Source organism: Helianthus annuus, chromosome 4, assembly GCF_002127325.2.
Source record: "Helianthus annuus cultivar XRQ/B chromosome 4, HanXRQr2.0-SUNRISE, whole genome shotgun sequence".
Taxonomy (NCBI): Eukaryota; Viridiplantae; Streptophyta; class Magnoliopsida; order Asterales; family Asteraceae; genus Helianthus; species Helianthus annuus.
Genome location: NC_035436.2, coordinates 152,068,496 through 152,087,697, shown reverse-complemented (window position 1 = coordinate 152,087,697; position 19,202 = coordinate 152,068,496). Strand labels below are relative to the sequence as shown.

The following is a 19,202-nucleotide window of genomic DNA, read 5'->3' as shown; positions in this document are numbered from 1 at the left end:
AGTTAGAAGTAAAAGTGCTGAATAATAAATACGACCGAGTAATCAGATGACAACTTGGTTAAATAAGTGACCAAAATAAGAAATACAAGCTGAAGGTAATGGCCTACGAGACCTTACACGTGAAAGGCGCATATGCCTTAAAACTAAAAACACATTACCATACTTTTTTTTGGTAAGATTATATGCGAGTAATGCTCAAGTGATCACCGAAAACTAAGGTTCAGATGATCTAAACTAATGAAGTACGTGAGAAAGGTTTCGGGGACGAAACCTCTTTATGGGGGTAGACTTGTAACACCCCGAAAATATAAAACTTTATACTAAAATTATAAAGTATTAAATAGACGAGAACAAACTAACTAGGACGAAATAACCCAGTTAGTTACTAGTCTTGTGCTAACTCAAAAGTGGGTTAAAAGCACCTAAATATGAACTAAAAGAAATTAGAGGGACCAAAAGTGTTTAAATGGAAACTAATTTTAATAAAAACAAATTATTAAACACAAAACACACATGTGTGTGTGCTAGAAATCGATCAAACACAGGGGGCGACCCAAGCTCCCCCACAACCCTAGTTCTTGCCAAATCTTCCAAATTGAAGGTCTAAATCAAGTCCAAAACGAAATCTGAGCATAGACTAGTGATCCCCATTGCAAGGAGATCATAAGGTATGTGAAATTTGATAAAAACTCTCTACTTGAAATTCTCATGAATTTAGGGAATTCAAAATCTGTGGATGCATGAATGATATGTAGATGAAATATGAACATTGTAGTGTTTAGGAGTAAACCCTAGACAAATATATATTGAAATCATGCTTTGCTCAAGTAAATTCAGATTTTTGTTGATGCTAAATTCATGTATGAGATGTTTTTAGGGTTTTGATTGCTAAAAATAGTGTTATGATGTCAAGAACATGCTTAAATTAAAAGCTTAATTCAAACAGCTCCTGATCAGAATTTACAGCCGACTTGTATTGGCTGTAACCTGAACAAAACTTGACAAAAACATGTGTTTCTTGAGTCTAAAATGTAATTCCAAGAAATATCTTTAAAACCCCACTGGAATCGCATTTTGTCGAAGAAAATTGAGCGTTTTATAATTTTTTCTGTATCAGAGGTTCAAGCTGCGTTTTCTGGCAGAATTTGCAGCCCATTACGAATGTCATAACTCAATTTAGGAATTTAGTTATGATCTCAAATTTTACTGTAGATAGTTTTAAGCGATTAAAAGAATCGCCAATTGGAATTTCGTCAATCGGATAAACGAGGAATTTTTAATGAATTTTTCCGTAACCTACAGTCAGAAGTGACGAATCTGATTGCAGCTTAGTAAATGAATTTTTACGAATTTTTGGTAAAGAGTTAGATCTTGAAATTTTAAAACAAGGCCTAACCCTCCGAGAGGTACGCCACATAAAAAAAATCATAATTTTTGAAGACATGTAAACAAGTTAAACAAGTCACCAAAAACAGCCCATTTTCAGTGATATGAAATGCCTAAATGAAATCGCGGTCTACTTGGTTGTGTGTAAAACGTGATTATATTAACTGTTCGGATGAATGCATAGAAATGTGTAAGGTGGAAGATCATATTAAATTATGGTTAATCTAACCACCTTGTGAACATTGGATAATAGTTTGGCGCTTAACAAGCTAGGTGAAAACTTGTGGATGAAGCGGGTCAAACGGAGCGAGTATGGAAAGAAAAGCGTGGCATGGATGCAAGGTAAGTGTAGCTTACGCCTTTTATTTTATTAACAATTACTTGATTTCGAGTACTGAATCTGAATTATGTTGAGTAAATGAAATATGATGTTTCGGCACGACTTATGCACGAGTCGGAAAAGTGAGAAAAAAAATACGGAACCCTGAATTATGGTAAAAACGGTTAAATAGTAATCCGGACATGGACTAACGAATATTTAAATGAATTTGAAAGGACACCATTTTGGCATAAGCCATAACGGGTCAAACAAAACGAGAATGATTTCTAAGTAAGATGAATTCAAAAATAAACCGGAATAGGTGAAAGGGGGATGAAATGGTAATTAAATACCATCTCGTAATGATAATTAGTCATTTCGACTAAACGGGTCAAATGGTGTTGTGAACACCATTTGTCAATAATATTTGATGATCGCTTGTCAAGTTTTGTGATTACAGGAATTATCACATGGTTCACATTGCTATTAACTAGAAACTTATAGCAAAAGGTATTTAAACGGGTCAATTTTATGACCCGAGCCAGGTACGCATGTTTAGAATTATAGCTAAAGGCGATATTTTGGTCAAATAATAGCGGAAGTCCTTCGTCGCATAAATGAAGGGCTAAATAATTGACAAATGTCCTTGAGGGGTGAATAGAGTAAACAACCTTTAAAGAGTTGTTTTGAATTAAGCGTCTTGTTAAATTTAGTCCTTGAATACGTATAAAAATGGTGATAGGATGTAGACCTATAGAAGCATGATTTAAGCCTAAAAATGTAAAATACTCGTAACGGGTCAAAACGGGTATATATGCAAAACGGGTTAAGATTTCTTAAGGAACCCATAAAGTTGAATCTTGAAAATTAGTAAACGGATATAACATGATGACCATGGTATTTTTGGAAGAAAATAACAAGCTAGTTTGGTAACACTACGCCAAAATAGGGCTACGGCCACACAAAAAAAGAGTGACCATACGCCTTTTGTCACACTTTTTTTTCAACTCAAGTGTGACCAAAGGTCCAGTCATCATAGGTATCATACGGCCACATTCACGTTTAGTGGCCGTAGCAACTTTAAAGTGTGGCTAAAGGGTACCACTATCTCTTGCTGGAAATCAGACATTATGTACAATAAGTGTGGCTAAAGGGTAATAACAGCCACATGAATTTATTCTAAATGTGGTTGTTTATATTATATAGTCACTTAAAAGTTTGTTTTAGCCACATCAATTAAAAAAAATGTGGCAAAAAGAGTTGTTGTAATTAAGCACTCCATTTATTAAGTAAGACTAAATGTTTGGAACGGCCACATGAACTCACTGTAGGTGTGACCGTTTTATTATTTAGTCACATCTGTTTACTATAATTGTGGCTAAAAAATATTTCTAGACACTAAAAAACAACTTTGTAATTTTATATGTGACTATTGTCTAACCTTTAGTCACACATAAAATTTTGTAATTTTAAGTGTGACTATTGTTTAACCTTTGGTCACACATTTTTTTTTTTCACATGACATATGTTATTATTCCGTCACACAAAAGTAATAAAGTGATGATAGCGTGGCTAATGTTTATGTAAAGCTACATGAAGTTTTGTGGTTTTAAGTGTGGCAATGGCTAATATTTGGTTACTTATAATTTACTTTCTCAAGACATTTGCTATCATTTCGTCACATAAAGTAAGGATAATGTGGCTAATGATTATGTAAAGCCACATAAAACTTTATGATTTTATGTGTGGCTATCATCTAACCTTTGGCCACACAAATTCATTTTGTGCATTACAGATGCTATCATTCTGTCACATAAAAAAAATCAAAATAAGAATGGTGTAGCTAAAAGTTATGTAAAGCCACATGAAATTTTTTTCTCTCTAAGTGTGGCTATTGTGTAATCTTTAGTCACACATAATATTTTTTACCCATGGCTTTTGCTAATATTTCGTCACACCAAAATAAACACAATGGCGATGGTGTGACTAATGATCAAGTAAAGCCACATGAAATTTTGTAATTTTAAATGTGACAAGTGTCTAACCTTTGGTCACACATAATCTTTTTTACCCATGACAGTTGCTAACATTTCGTCACGGCAAAATAAACAAAGTGACGATGATGTGACTAGTAATTATGTAAAGCCACATGAAAATTTGTAATTTTACTATGTGACTATTGTTTAATCTTTGGTCACACATAATTTGTTTTTACATAACGTTTACTATGATTTTGTGACACAAAAAGATAAAATGACAATGGTGTGGCTAATGTTTATGTAAAGCCACAGGAACTTTTGTGCTTTTAAGTGTGGCTTATGGCTAACCTTTAGCCACAGATGTATATCCAAATAATAAAAAACAATAATAAACATGAGAAAATCTAAAACCAAATAATATTAAAATTAATAAACCAAAATTTGTGCACGATAATACCAAAAACTAAACTTCTAATCAAAAACTGTCTACAAATGTTGTAAAAGGAAATGATTGTAAACATAAAATAAGTACTAGTTTAAAGTGTTTTTCTTGTTCTTCTTGCTCCCTGTTTTTTGATGCCATCTAGCGTTGTAAAACATATCTTTTGCTTTTTAGTGACTTGAGTTGTAGAGTTTTGTGTTTGAATGCTTGATAGATTTGGTATCTGAAGCAAAAAACATGAAAACAAATATCAATAGCTAGAGTAATTATTCATATATTAATAAAGAACAAACCTTTTGGCTAGTTTTGACAAGGTATTTTGGCCAAGCAACAAAAGTATTTAGTGCATCCCCAACTGTTTTGACCTCACATGATTCTACCGGTAAAAATGCTGCTTCTTTTACAACTTTATCAATAGAAACTCTATAGCAATTATCTTGTAGTGGAACTCCATGAATGCTTTGTTTTCCCGTTGACAAATGAATTGTACCATAAGCCACACAGTTGTTCATATTTATAGTATATAGAGTACACTTGATCTACAAAAAGAATATTTTATATTAACATCTTAAGGTTAAAATCAATATAAATATGTATTTCGTAACACATACCTCTAGGACATTTGTTGAATGTGTATTATGTATATTTTCTTGTGATTCCAACTGCGATGATGTCCCAAGAAGTGAAGTCTCTTGCGTAGACAAAACATCTTTTTTTCTAGTTTTCACGTTTTCCTAAAAACATTGAATTAATTAAGTTATAGAAAATCAACAATCACACATAAAAACTATAAAAAAATACGAAATTGTCAAACACTTACTGTTATCATTTCTTTTTGCACCATTTTAGAAGTGTTAGCATGAGAAGTGACTTCTGTTTGCACTACTTTACTTGATATGTTAGATGTGGTAACATTAGTATTGTCCTTTGATCCAGTACTATTGTTCATAGATTTTACCTACAATTCAAATAAATGTGTTATGAAATATCAATAATTACATGGGAAATTATAAAAAAAATAATGAAATTATCATACTTACCGTTGGTGCCATTTCTTTTTGCACTATTTTAGATGCGGTAGCATTGGCCTTATGCTTTGATCCGTCATGTTTATCCAAAGAATTTACCTACAAAATGTAACAAGGAAGCAATACAGATAATACGATTCAGGGAAAATTTCTAAAATTGTAATGCACATGGTAAATTTATATAAATAGGTTGCTATTTATGGTAGCTAACAATGGTTAACATTTGAAAACTATTAAGGTATTAATTTGCTAATAAAATAAGTCACTTACTTGTGTTTGTGACATTTTGTCTGCAGATAATGAACATATTTGTAAAGTTTGTCCTTGTGCAGCCAGATGAGCTAAAACTTGATTAAGTGTGTTATTTGTTTCTTCCATCTGCATCGAAAGGGTCTTAATTTGTTCATCTTTTTTTCCACGCTCAAGTCTCTCGTTATGTAGTTGAAACTCCAGTTGTGCAATTCGTTCTTTTTAAGATCCTTTTGTTCGAGGACTCTGCCAATATCTACTAGAAGTCACTCCATAACCAACACCTTTTAAATACCCACCTTTTTCTTTGCCAAATACTAATGTGAGTGCATCCGTGCCCGGATCAAGGTTCACGGATCCATCTTTAATTTGCGTTTCAGTGTCAATCTGTAGAAATTGTTAACAAATAAACATGTATTATAGTAATTAAAAATAAACCAAAAAAGTTTAAAGTTGAACTTACTATTTTATTAGCTATGTCTTTTACATCAACATTCTTGTATTCTCCGTTTTTGTTTTCCCTTGCTTTCCTCCACATTAAAGCACGAGAGGGGATCTCATCAACTGAAAGTTCGTTATTTTGTACCTTGTAATATATACAACAAAAATAACGGACACACACATCAGACATACAAACAAAAAATCATTATAAGCACAAAAAAGAAAACTTTAATTGAAGAAATGAAGTTACCAGTTTGTCTCTTAGATAAGCATACCCTCCTCGTCCCAAGTGATGATCATAAACGTATTTTGATCGTGCTGTTTTTCTCTTATTTGACACATCCTTACAACAAAATTTGTAATTATTTCATTAGAGTTTAAAATTTTATATTTAAAATAAAATAATGATGAACATTAGAATAAAAGATTAAAACCTTAAACTCGTCTGATTGTGTATATGTTACAAACTTGTCCCAGTCTGTTTGCTCCACCATTGAACGATACCTATTAGGAATTCGTGCAAGTTTCTTTGGTTTACCTAAGTTAGGTACTATGTATCCCGCATACACTTTTCTTCTAAAATTTCGAAGCAGGTCACCAAGCCGAGTCATTACAAAACGCCTACGACATGCATCAATGTCATAAAAACGCTGCAATATATAATACAAGTTGTATGTTAGTCACATGAAAATGTAAAAATACATTTATAATTAAGAGAAAAGAATTAACCGTTATTTCCTCCCACAATTTATCCTTTACTTCTGTTGGCACTGTTTTCCACGCTAAAAACCTAAATCCGACACATTCTCTTACTAGGTCTCCCAAAAAACTAGAAAATTCTGATCTATATTCCCCAGAAAACTTCTCCAATTCATCAAATGTAACTTTGTGTTTTTTTCCACCCGAGTTTGTAAATGTTGTTCGCATTTTTGGTAACCTGGTCAACCCCCTCTTCGGTGTTTTTGTTTTGTGTGCTGTCAAATCCATATCTGAGAAGTCGCTTTCAGATTCACCTGTCAAATCCCTATCCGAGAAATCGCTTTCTTCTTCAACTTCCATGATTTCTTCTTCAACTTCCATGATGCTAGAAATGAGTTTGACAAAAGTTGTTATTATATACAATAAAGAGAATGAATAAATTTTCCAGAAATGAGTTTGACTCGTTCTGACCTGAACCCGTTCCGACCCCATGGGATAGTTTCAGGTACAAACACATCCCTCACTTTCAATAAACTCTTTTCATATTCAAGTTTTTTTAGAATGTTTATTACTGGTTTTCTTTGTAGAGGTTTGGTTATTAGGAAATTTTTTTAAAGGTTGGAGGGATTGTTGTTGGTTTGAAGATGACATTAGTAGTTTTTATCTCAAAAGACAACTCACGGTACTTTGGCCTTATTAACTGCAGTTTGTTAATTTTACTGGTAGCATGTCCAAAGATCTAAGCCCAGCTCACAAGGAAGCAACTTTTGCACTCGCTGCGCTTATGGAAATCCCGATACAATATACGGCAGTCAATGAACTTGGCTTTGCCTTTTATTACTGGGATACGACACAAGTTGCGTAATATATAAAATAATAAAAAAGAAAAAATACTTACAATAAAAAAGAAAAAAAATACTTATAGTCGAATAAACCGATCAAAAGGAAACAAAAAACCAAAACGAAACAAAAAAAAAACTGAAAATATAGAAACCGATTCGAAACGAAACTGAAACAACAGACCAAACAGAAACAAAAAAAACAGGTCTGCATGTTAGTTTAACTGTTGTTGCACAAAAATCAGGTCATGTAGTCTGCATCTTAGTTGAACTGATATATAGACATGTATTTATTTAAGCTGCAGGTTAATACAATAACATAACTATTCAGATTCAACTGTCATTATAAAACATGATATTCAGATTCAACTATCATTAACTATTGGAGTAACGGGTCAAAATGGGTCAAGGAGCCAAAGTCTATAATCTATATATAATGCATAAACCTCATAAAACATGATATTCATATTCAACTGTCATTATAAAACACGAGTTTCCGCACGGGACGGGTTTCGAATCAAACCGTTTCGATCTGAACCGTTTCGAAGTGAACTATTTCGATCCGTACCATTTCGAATCAAACCGCTTCAACCCGAACCGTTTCAACCCGAACCGCTTCGGACCGAACCGTTTCGACCCGAACCGCTTCGGCCCGAACCGTTTCGACCCGAACTGGTGGTTGTGGGTGCCGGGGTGATGGACAAACGAGCATTATGAATCACTACAAATCTGAAACTAACTACAAATTTTCACCTAATTATCTAACTATAACTAAAATTGACAAAAATCGATCATAACGAATCACTACAAATCAACAATCAAACACATGAACTTCAGGACGAATGTCATAGTTTTCACGAATCTGTGGAGTTTTATCAACAAAGTTTAAATCTTGAATCATTTTAAGTTTATTGTATCCATAAAAAAAATGAACTTGCAGATTACTGCTTACAGGGTCTGAATAAACAATCACAAAACGCTTTTTGAATAAATGCAAAGAAAATAGGGTTCTTGCACTTACATTAATCAGAGGAGAGATTAGATGGATTCAAAGGAGATGCTTCGTGTCTGGTTTCTTTCTCTCTTTATCGTAATGCCAAAACAAGAAGCTTGTTAAACAAAAACAGAAGAGGGGTATTAGTACGAGATCTGGGTATGAATTTTGGGAGGGGAATCCATTTAGGGTTAAAGGAAAATAGGGGGAAAACTAAAAATGAACATGTTTTAGGTTGGATACACAAGAGAAAGAGAGGGAAATTAGAATTTTTTGGGAAGTGGTGGGAAACGAAAATTAAAATTATATTTTTAGATATGATATTATTATATGCAATTATGTTTTTTAAGTAAATTTTAATTTTAATATATTAAATTCAGAAAAAAAATTAAAAAAATCGGGTTAAACGAGTCATGTTCGGGTTCATATATATGATACGATTTTCGGGTCGTGTCCGAAATTCAATAATGATCATACTAATTTAGTCCCTATTGGTCAATTTTCCTATGGTTCATGTTGTTTTTCGGGTCGTGTCCGAAATTCATACCCATACTTAGGGGTGCAAACGAGAGCTCGAGCTCGGGCTCGATAAACCAACGAGCTTTGTTTTGAGGCTCAAGCTCGACTCGGGCTCGATAAGGCTCGGCTCGTTTCATTAGGCCTAATTGACCTTTATTAAGCTCAACTAACTAAAATTGAAGCTAACTGACAATCATTAGACCTAGTTGACTTTCATTGGACCTAATTGACCATCATTGAGCTAAAAAACTGCAATTAACCATCATTTGGCCTAAATGACCATCATTGGGTCTATTTGATCACCACTGGGCTTAGTTGGCCATCACTGAGCCTTAACAACTCTAACTGACCTTCATTGAACCTAGTTTACCATCGTTGGGTCTAATTGACCGTCATTGGGCCTAATTAACAATCATTGAGCTCAACAACCCTAACTGACCATCGTTGGGTCTAATTGACCGTCATTGGGCGTATTTGGCCATCATTGAGCTTAACAACCCTAAATAGCCTTCGTTAGACCTAATTGACCTTTATTAAGCTCAACTAACTAAAATTGAAGCTAACTGACAATCATCAGACCTAGTTGACTTTCATTGGACCTAATTGACCATCATTGAGCTAAAAAAACTGCAATTAACCATCATTTGGCCTAAATGACCATCATTGGGTCTATTTGATCACCACTAGGCTTAGTTGGCCATCACTGAGCCTTAACAATAACTAATATATATTATATATGCACACCGCAAGCGAGGAATATCGTAAAATAAACATGAAAATGGTGATAGGATACCAAGGACGTCGCCTGCGTTGAAATTCTTGTCTTTTTCCCAGCCATCGACGTTAAACGTCCAGCCATTGTCATCGCTGACAACATAAGTAGCTGCCTGAGCTACCTCGCATACCACTACTAGATAAATTTCGGCGACTGAAGGTTCTGTTCAGACTCAAAACAATTCAAACAGAACTGATCCGTAACAGCACGGGTCAAAACGGTATGGGTCGAAACAGTACGGGTATATCTTATAACTTTCAGTTTGCATGTACTTGCCTGGTATATCTTATAACTTTCCTTTGGGTATGGGTCGAAACAGTACGGGTATATCTTGGTTTTAGTTTTTAACCATACCGTTTTGATCCGTACTGTTACGATTAGTTATTAATCGGCGATTAATCGGAGACTAGTCCGGATTTTTACAACCATGCTTTGAAGTGGTAACCATGCTTTTGTTGTTTTTTTGTAAGGTTATCAGATGTTGTCATTCAAGTTTTTAGCCAAATTGGTTGATGTTTTTAGTCCATTGTCAATTGTGTGGATGGTGCTTAATTAAAGCCTGATCCTGGCTGTAAATTTTGATTATGTTTGTTGGTTAAAAACTAAAGTATATTTGCTGCCTTTTCAGTTGCTTCGATGCTACATCTTGAAAGTTGAGAGTGCAACTGTTAAAACCAATGAAACCGGTTTAGGGATCAAAACGGTATGGTTAAAAACAATTCAAACAGAACTGATCCGTAACAGTACGGGTCAAAACGGTATGGGTCGAAACAGTACGGGTATATCTTATAACAGTTGCACTCTCAACTTTCAACTTTCAATAGTTATAAGATATACCCGTACTGTTTCGACCCATACCGTAACAGTACGGGTCAAGACGGTATGATTAAAAACTAAAGTATATTTGCTGCCTTTTTCCGCTGCCGTAACAAGAAAAAAAGATAATTTGAACAATTTGACTGCAAAATAAAAGAACTAAAATTTCAAAAAAAATCGTCTAAAATCCAGGCATAAACGAGGATCGAACCCACGACCCCTTGATTGCTTCACATGCACCAAAACCACTCCACCACTTCATCCGCTTGTAAATTAATTGGTTTTTAATTTATAAAAACACCAACTTTAATCGTCCTTTTTATTTAAAAATAACCAAAACAGAGTAAATCTACTGTGATTGTTTTGTATCATCGCAAATCCCAATTAGAATTAGAAACAAGGCACCATCATACGTAACCCTACTGTTCGACAATTTTGAAGGCTGCATGTTGGACAATTTTGAAGGCTGCATATATACAAACCATGTTGTTACGAAAAGAAGGCTGCATCATACGAAACTACAAGGCTGTTGTTCGACAATTTTGAAAGGTGTTCAACTAATTTATGCATGTTCTTTAATAAATATTGTTTAAACATATTCAACAGATATATGATTGTTGAACTATGGAACCCTACTGTTCTTTAATTTATGCATGTTCTTTAAATACAGCCCTGTATTTATTGCTTGGTCGGTGATCAGGCAATAAAATTTGACAATCATAAGGATGCGTATATTATATGATGTTTCTCTACATACATTGTCGTATTTTTATTCTAATGTGTTTTTACTCTACTATGCTTATGTACCAGGTCGTGATTAAAGGCCGGATGGATAAGTCTTGGATGTTAACCGATAGAACCAAAAAACCATATATGGATGGAGTTGCAGCATTTCTAGATTACACAGTTCGCAATTTGAAGATGTCGACGAACATCGACCCAAAAAAAGCTAAACAAAAAACAAAAATTCCATGTCCATGTATAAATTGTTTAAACCACTACTCTCTTCCTTTGGATGAAGTGGATCATCACTTGTTCAATAAGGGAATTGATCCAAATTATACAAGGTGGATAAAACATGGAGAAAAAGATGAGCCAGTTAAAAATGTGCTTCATACAGAGTATTTTGACACCGAAATTCCAACAGATGCCACGGAAACAATAGAAATGGTAAATGCCACAGAAGATAATTTCACAGAGGACTATGAGAAGCTTCAGGAACTACTTGTTGATGCTGAGAAGCCCCTTTATAAAGGATGTCCAAACTTCACAAAGTTGTCCGCACTAGTTCAACTAGTCAACTTGAAGAGTAAGCATGGAGTCTCAGATAAGTGCTTTACTGAACTTCTAGTTTTGTTGAAAAAGATGCTACCTGAAGGTAACGAAATGGTTAACAATACATATGAGGCAAAAAAGACAATTAAGGCAATGGGTTCAGGATATACAAGGATACATGTATGCATCAACGACTGCATTCTTTACAGGAAGGAGTACAAAGACTTGGTTGTATGTCCAACTTGTGGGAAGTCAAGGTGGAAGGTGGATGAGAACACTAAAAAAATGTATGAAAATATTCCTGCAAAGGTAATGTGGTACTTTCCCATAATACCACGATTGAAACGACTCTTTCAAGCTAAGAGTATAGCACAAGATTTATTATGGCACGCCACAAGTTCCAAAAAACCCGGTGTTTTACGCCACCCATCAGATTCACCTGCATGGCAAGCCATAGATAACCAATTTCCCGAAATTGCTGACGATCCAAGAAATCTTCGGCTTGGCATTTCCACAGATGGGGTTGACGTAAATAGAGGTAATAGAAATCATAGTGTTTGGCCGGTTTTAGCTGTCATTTACAACCTTCCGCCTTGGTTGTGTATGAAAAGAAGGTTTATCATGCTTTCGGTACTAATATCGGGAACGCCTGGAAACGATATTGATGTGTTTTTGGATCCTTTGATTGATGATCTACAACTCTTATTTGAAGAAGGAGTTGAAACATATGACGCCTATGCACAAGAAAAATTTATCCTACGTGCATTTGTTTTATGGACGATTAATGATTACCCTGCTCTTGGTACACTATGTGGCTGCCCTTATAGTGGATTCCATGGTTGTGTAGTGTGTCGAAAAGAAACTCAATGTTGTAGACTTCCTTTCTCATCCAAGCAGAGTTATGCTGGTCACAGAAGATATTTACCATATAACCATCCTTTCAGAAAGCAAACGAAGGCGTTCAATGGAAAACAAGAATGGGGAACTACTGCAAATCCTATGACCGGGGAAGAAATATTCAACGAGGTTAAATACGTTAAGAATATATGGGGGAAAGGATTTAAGGATAAAGTATCAGGAATCCTAGAAAATTCTACTGGAAGAGGGGGGAAGACAATTAAGAGAAAAAGGAACACATCAAAAGAGGGTGATAGTTCAAATTCCGGACATAAAGAACCGACCTATTGGAAGAAATTCAACATATGGTATCGACGACTTAGGTATTGGCGGTATAATTGTGTCCAACATTGTATTGATTTCATGCACATTGAAAAGAATGTGGCTGAGAGTATTGTCGGAACATTGCTAAACGTTCCAGGAAAGACGAAAGATGGATTAAATGCTCGATTGGATCTGGCGCATTTTGGGTTAAAAAAAGAGTTGCAGGCTAAAACACAAGGCAACAAAACAATACTTCCTGCAGCATGTTACACATTAACGAAAGATGAAAAAGACAAGTTTTGTGAAACATTATACAACTTAAGGGTTCCACAAGGGTATTGTTCTAATTTTTCTAGTTTGGTGAATCGAAAGGATAGGAAACTTGTGGGACTTAAATCACATGATTATCATATGCTTATGCAACAATTTTTGCCCATTGCAATACGGTCTATCATGCCGGAACCCACAAGATATGCTATTATCAGGTTTTGCTTTTTTTCAAATCAATATGTAGCAAAGAAATCAAGGTAGAAGAACTAGATAAGTTGCAAGAAGAGCTTTGTGTGACACTGTGTCTGCTCGAGAAATATTTTCCCCCATCCTTTTTCGATATTATGATTCATTTAACTGTGCACCTTACTAGGGAGGTAAAATTATGCGGGCCAATATGCTTTCGGTGGATGTATCCCTTTGAAAGGTGCATGAAGGTTATTAAAGGGCATGTGCGAAACAAAACTTATCCAGAAGGATGCATTGCTGAGGAGAATATTGCAGAAGAAACAATTGAGTTTTTCAGCGAATACCAAAAAAACATGAAGACTATTGGCATTCCACCATATAAGTATAAGACATCTGAAAATGATAACGGGGAAGGAAATCCTTTGTCAGCCGGTAAACCAGTTCTGGTTTCTCCGAAACTCTTCTTGAAAGCACATTTCTATGTATTGCAAAATACGCCCGAAATTGTGCCTTATATTGAGTAAGTATAACTAACATGTTTTTTTTTTACATTAGAATCTATCAAATATGATACTAATTTATGTACTTGTAGACAACACATGACCTTTTTGAAAAACCGACATGGTGGTAAACCGCAAGCGTGGCTGGAGAAAGAGCATAACACAACGTTTGGTCACTGGTTACGTAACAAGGTAATTTAAATTTTAGCATAATATTAGTTTTTCCTTTAATGTAGTTTGTGCAAGGTGAATCTCATCCTAGTAATGAAATTTAGGTTGAAAAAGAGTTAGCGGTTTCCACAGAAAGTATATCAGAAACCGTAAAGTGGATTTCACATGGAGTACACAGCAACGTATTAAAATACGATGTATATGAAATCAATGGCTATACATTTCGTACAAAATCTCGTGACGGTGGAGTTTACCAAAACAGTGGGGTCGGTGTAGAGGTAACTGACATGCACATTTCTAAAGAAGTAGTAACCTACAGAAAGAACTTCTATTATGGGGTATTACGAGAGATCTGGGTACTAGATTATCATATTAAAAGAATTCCTCTTTTCTTGTGCGACTGGGTTGAAAATAGAAATGGGGTCAAACAAGATAGTCTTGGTTACACGTTGGTCGAACTTAACAGATTAGGCCACAAGGATGATCCGTTCATATTGGCCTCACAAGCACGACAGGTGTTTTATGTTAAAGACCAGCTGGATAAAAAAATGTCTATTGTCTTTATGACACCTCCCAAAAACTATAGAGATTCGTATGACGACGTTGATGAGGAATTTAGTACTGTAATTTTTCCTCACAATGATAATATATTGCCACGTGTAGATCCACTTGACATGGGTAATCAATCCCGCGATGATTATTACAGAACCGACTGTAACGGTATAGTTTTACGTAATGTCGATTGAAGCATGTCATTGTTATCATTACATTAGTCATTTTCTTTGTTTCTTATTTAGTGAATAATATGTAAAAATGCTGAATTGTAATGTTTTGAATGATAATATTAGAACCTTTGCCTACAGTTGTCTGAATGGTCAGAACAGGTTTCGGATCGGGTCGGGACAGGTTAGTTAAAATAGAGTTTTTTTAAAGAGAATGTACATAAGGGGCAATTTTGTCGGGTTAAAATGGTTCCGGGTTGGTTCGGGTTGAGACTAACCTGGTTGCTAAATGCCTCTTGTTAAATTCAGTTTCCCTAGGTCCCACTATAAAGTTTGTATCCGGAACTTTCAGGTACAAACTCCAGCAGCTGAACATAACTTCAGTAGACGTTTAACCATAAAACATATATGTAGTCATGATTACATAATACAGACCAGTTGTAGTTGGTTTTTAAACAATCACTCGATAGAGATCTTTATTCCATAAAAACAACCACTGCTCTGTTAGCAAGAAGCTAAGAGAAGCTACAGACCCCAAACAAAACTGGACAGACCCAAAACAAAAACAAAGAAACAAACCAAATGCTAGGTAAAAGTCTATCCACTCGAATCTGCACTATCTTTCCATGTCTAGCCAGTGAGTTTGTTTCGCTTCACCATGCACCAAAAGGATTCAACCTTTATGTCATCGACCAAGATCGCTACTGAAGTGAACTTTTTATCGAAAATACTCTCGTTTCTGTTTCGCCAAAGCTTCCGACAAGTTAGCAAAAAAACTGCATAAATTATCTTCTCCTTTTTGCCTCCATTCCCAGGCTGCGACAATGACATATTGAAACTCAGATTTAAAAGTCATGTATAGATGAAGTGAATTATATAATGTAGCTTGGTCACGCATAACATATTGAAACTCAGATTTTTATAACGGCCTTAAAAGTCATGTTAAAAAAGAGTGTGAGACTAATAGTTGCAGCAAATGCGACCTTGATTCTAGCTTATTAAAAATGCAATGACCTATTAGAAAATGCAGGTTGCAACAAAGACTAAGCTCAAATACACAAATAAATATAACACCGCGAATAAATATAACACTTTGATTCTGGCACTCCTTCGTTGAAAGTTGAATCTTCCTTGACTTTTTGGAAACTATGCAGTTTTTGAAACTGCTACTGAACTTAATTTGATCCCTATGAAGTTAAAAAGAAAAACAATATTCAACAAAAAAGTCAACTAGTCATGTATAAAAAGGAAAATAAATATACAAGTAAGAAGTTCATATATTAATGATCATCTGATAAACTTCACTTTTATTAAAACCACTCGTTTTTACACGTACTCATTTTTGTTAATACTCGTTTTGACCCAAATCAAACTGACACCTTTCGAAAACAACCCGTTTGTGGTTTGCATAAGAAAGAATATATGTTGATGAATATACCTGGCATGGAGGGGTCGGGTCGGGCGGCAATGGGTTCCGGTTAGGACGGGTAGTTTTAAAAAGGGGTCAGTTTAGTTCGGGTCAAAATGGGTATTGACAAAAACGAGTATGGGTCACAACGGGTTGTTTTAAAAAAATGAAGGTTTGTTGGATTTAAAATTTCATAGCACATACAAAATATATATAATAATTGCAATTTACTAAAAAAAAGTATCAATACAGAATTAATCATTTTGCTTGAAAATTGATTTGAAAAAACAAAATTAAAAGAAAACCAACAGATCAAAGTTTCTTGAGACCGCAAAGACGTCAACAGGTGGCTGGAAAAGATGATTACAGCAACAGTGCAACACCATACCTAGCTTACTCAGCTATTTTTGTTCAGTTTCGCGTCCGTAAGTCTGTTTATCTACTAAAGAGCAACGGTTTTTAAATGTTAAGTTTCAACTGGCCTCCACACAAAACGAATGCCACATAAACAATCTGCTGATTCCTTTTAAGTAAAAACAAACGCGCCTAAAACAGTTAAATATAATAGTGCTCTTTGATCAAACGAGGCAGGATATATAGAAAAGGATAGAGAATCGCCTAAATTAAACAAAACGAATGCCACATAAACAAACAATTTGTTGATCCTTTTAAGTAAAAACAAACGCGCCTAAAATAGTTTAGATATAACAGTGCTATTTGATCAAACGGGGCAGGATTTATAAAAAGAATAATCGTCGAACCTTAATTAAACAGCAAAAAACAAAGCCTTAGTCTAGTAGGTAAAGATATCTTACTAGTAGATAAACTATAGCTATCATTTTAAACTAACAAATTTCATACACCATTACCTTATAGTTATCAATCGAATTAAAGAGCATAAAAAGAATTTCATTCATGCAGTTAAGAGGGCTTACCTGAACTTCGTTCGTCAGAGGGTTGGTCGTCGCCTAAACTCGATGTCTATCTAACTCTGGTTGCAGCCGTTCTAACCGGAAAGTGGCATTCAAGCCTGGAGCTTCTCGTCGGAGTACCAAGAGGGTCGTCGGAACCCTAAAATCCACTGCCGCCGCTGCTGTGTTGAGCGATCTGCCGGAGGCCATGGCCGGCTACGTGACACTCTCTGTCTCTCTCTTTCCCTCTCTCTCCCTCATCTCTATCATCGTTCTCTCACATCGTTCTCTCTCTATCTCTATTGTGTTTACCGGTTGCTTCTTCCCTTTCTCTCGCTTTCTCCAAAACGCGTGGGTTACCGATGATAACCCAACAGCGTGGCCCCCCTTTTCCACACATCTGCCACACAGGTGGCTTCTAACCTACTTCCACTGTTCCTTCAGTTTCTCTGTTAACATATATATCAAGAATTTCATATAGCCCTAAAGGAACCCTGAATCACTGAACAAACCAAATCAACTTCAGTTTTACAACCAATGTTAAATAACATCCAAGGAGATTAATTCTAAAAACTAAGAATTTATTTGCTTTCATTAAGAGCACCCCTATTCAACCACGTAACAATTTAATATGTTTGAATTCCCCCAATACGAAACCCTAGAGCGGAGTTCAAACAAAGCATATGATATGAACTGAATCATGAATAAGAAGCCAGGGTTTACCTTTTCTGGTCACAATATGAGGCGGGATCACCGGAAATTCCAATCCCGTAGCCTGCAATTGCAATTAAAAACATCCATTTGATTCAAATTCATCTATTATTTTTCATATTCCTCTAACACACATCTTAAATTCATTCAACCAATCCAACAACTCAACAACATAACAAAATAGCAATTAAAAACAAACAACTGATATTGTTAAGACTTTATAACAACAATACCTTTAATAGCCTCTCTCAGGTTAAATCCAAGACCAATACTCTTCTAGAACTACTTCCCCATATCCAGACCTTTTTCCTTTGCCGCTCTTCTTCGAACTAATAAACATAACACAAATCCACAATTGATACAAAAATAAACACATTCCACCAAAAATCAAACAAAATATAGCACAATTACCTAATCCTAAAGGTCTAAGGTCCGCGTCTAACCAGATGAAGACTTTCGGTTGCTTTAAAAACGCCTTCTGGTCTGCGAATAGATGCAGGAAGCAGAGTAGATCACGAGAACTATTGATATTGTAAAATAAGATTGTATTTGTGTAATAGCTTACTTCTTCGGCCAGTGTAGATCAGATATTAGAACCTTTTTGCAGTGGTGGTTATAGGTACAGAGAAGAAATAAACCCTAGATAACTTGATTCGGTTTCTGATTTAAACATGTGTTATTCACCACCGTAGGAAACGCCAGCGGTTGCGGAGATATCACCAAACCAGTGGTTTGCGTGCTTTAGAAAAGTTTGAACCCTATGTTGATGTTATAAAAAAGAATTAGGATACAGACGACAGTGGAAGAACGAATATCAACAAAGAGAAGCAACTGAGAGGACCACTGGAGACTTCGCCACATAAAAATTTGAAGTGTGACTATTAATTTCTTATACCCACACTAGAATGTTTTACCGTGACCATTAATTTCTTTTAGCCACACATAATAACTTTAACTATTATCATAAATTACATATAGTCACTATCTTTGTTTTGTTCATTAACTGACTAATAAACACTACTTGTTGGTCACACAAAACAATATATGTGGCCATATGTATTAGTTTTTAGTCACATCATCAAACAAATACCATGACAGTTGGTCATATTTGACTACACTATTGGAGGTGTGACCGGTAAGTATCATATTTTTTTAAAGTGTAGCTAAATGTTATACAAGGGTCACATGAAGCAATTAATTGTGACCATAGACCATTAATAGTCACATGTTATTTGTTTTGCCATAACCGTTGATTACTTTTTTAGCCACACATCAAAACTTTAACTGTGACCATAATACAAGTTGTCATATGTTTTAGCTTTTAGCCACATCATTAAAAAAAATACCAAGACAGTTGGTCACATTTGGTCACACTTTTCAACCGTGACTAGAAAATGT

The 19,202-nt window shown here is 35.1% G+C and overlaps 2 protein-coding genes and 1 long non-coding RNA gene across 5 annotated transcripts; 1 reads left to right on the top strand and 2 right to left on the bottom strand.

The window, feature by feature from the left end:
* Positions 1–4,095: 4,095 nt before the first annotated feature.
* On the bottom strand, positions 4,096–6,928 carry LOC110936899. Of its 2 annotated transcripts, none has more exons than XM_035989011.1 (6): positions 5,425–5,577; positions 5,167–5,253; positions 4,947–5,084; positions 4,738–4,860; positions 4,420–4,665; positions 4,096–4,349 (listed from the first exon to the last, which is right to left on the bottom strand). In XM_035989011.1, the coding sequence occupies exons 1-6, from the start codon at positions 5,536–5,538 to the stop codon at positions 4,221–4,223; spliced, it is 837 nt and encodes a 278-aa protein (XP_035844904.1). In that variant the 5' UTR covers positions 5,539–5,577; the 3' UTR covers positions 4,096–4,220. The 2 variants fall into 2 exon arrangements, 1 of the variants encoding a protein (XP_035844904.1); XR_002590378.2 differs by lacking the exons at positions 4,096–4,349; positions 4,420–4,665; positions 4,738–4,860; positions 4,947–5,084 and adding exons at positions 5,867–5,989; positions 6,095–6,187; positions 6,279–6,494; positions 6,574–6,928 and having other exon boundaries at positions 5,199–5,253; positions 5,425–5,790.
* A 5,145-nt stretch (positions 6,929–12,073) lies between these two features.
* Positions 12,074–14,798, top strand: LOC110933715. The gene is made up of 4 exons (XM_035989430.1): positions 12,074–13,407; positions 13,566–13,901; positions 13,974–14,073; positions 14,157–14,798. Exons 1-4 carry the CDS (start codon positions 12,074–12,076, stop codon positions 14,796–14,798), a joined length of 2,412 nt encoding a protein of 803 aa, XP_035845323.1.
* Positions 14,799–15,143: 345 nt separating this feature from the next.
* On the bottom strand, positions 15,144–18,670 carry LOC110936900. Of its 2 annotated transcripts, XR_002590381.2 has the most exons (6): positions 18,370–18,670; positions 18,216–18,287; positions 18,038–18,133; positions 17,817–17,868; positions 17,118–17,595; positions 15,144–15,590 (listed from the first exon to the last, which is right to left on the bottom strand). It is a non-coding gene; the product is annotated as an uncharacterized LOC110936900 (long non-coding RNA). The 2 variants fall into 2 exon arrangements; XR_002590380.2 differs by having other exon boundaries at positions 18,216–18,670.
* Between the last annotated feature and the right edge of the window lie 532 nt (positions 18,671–19,202).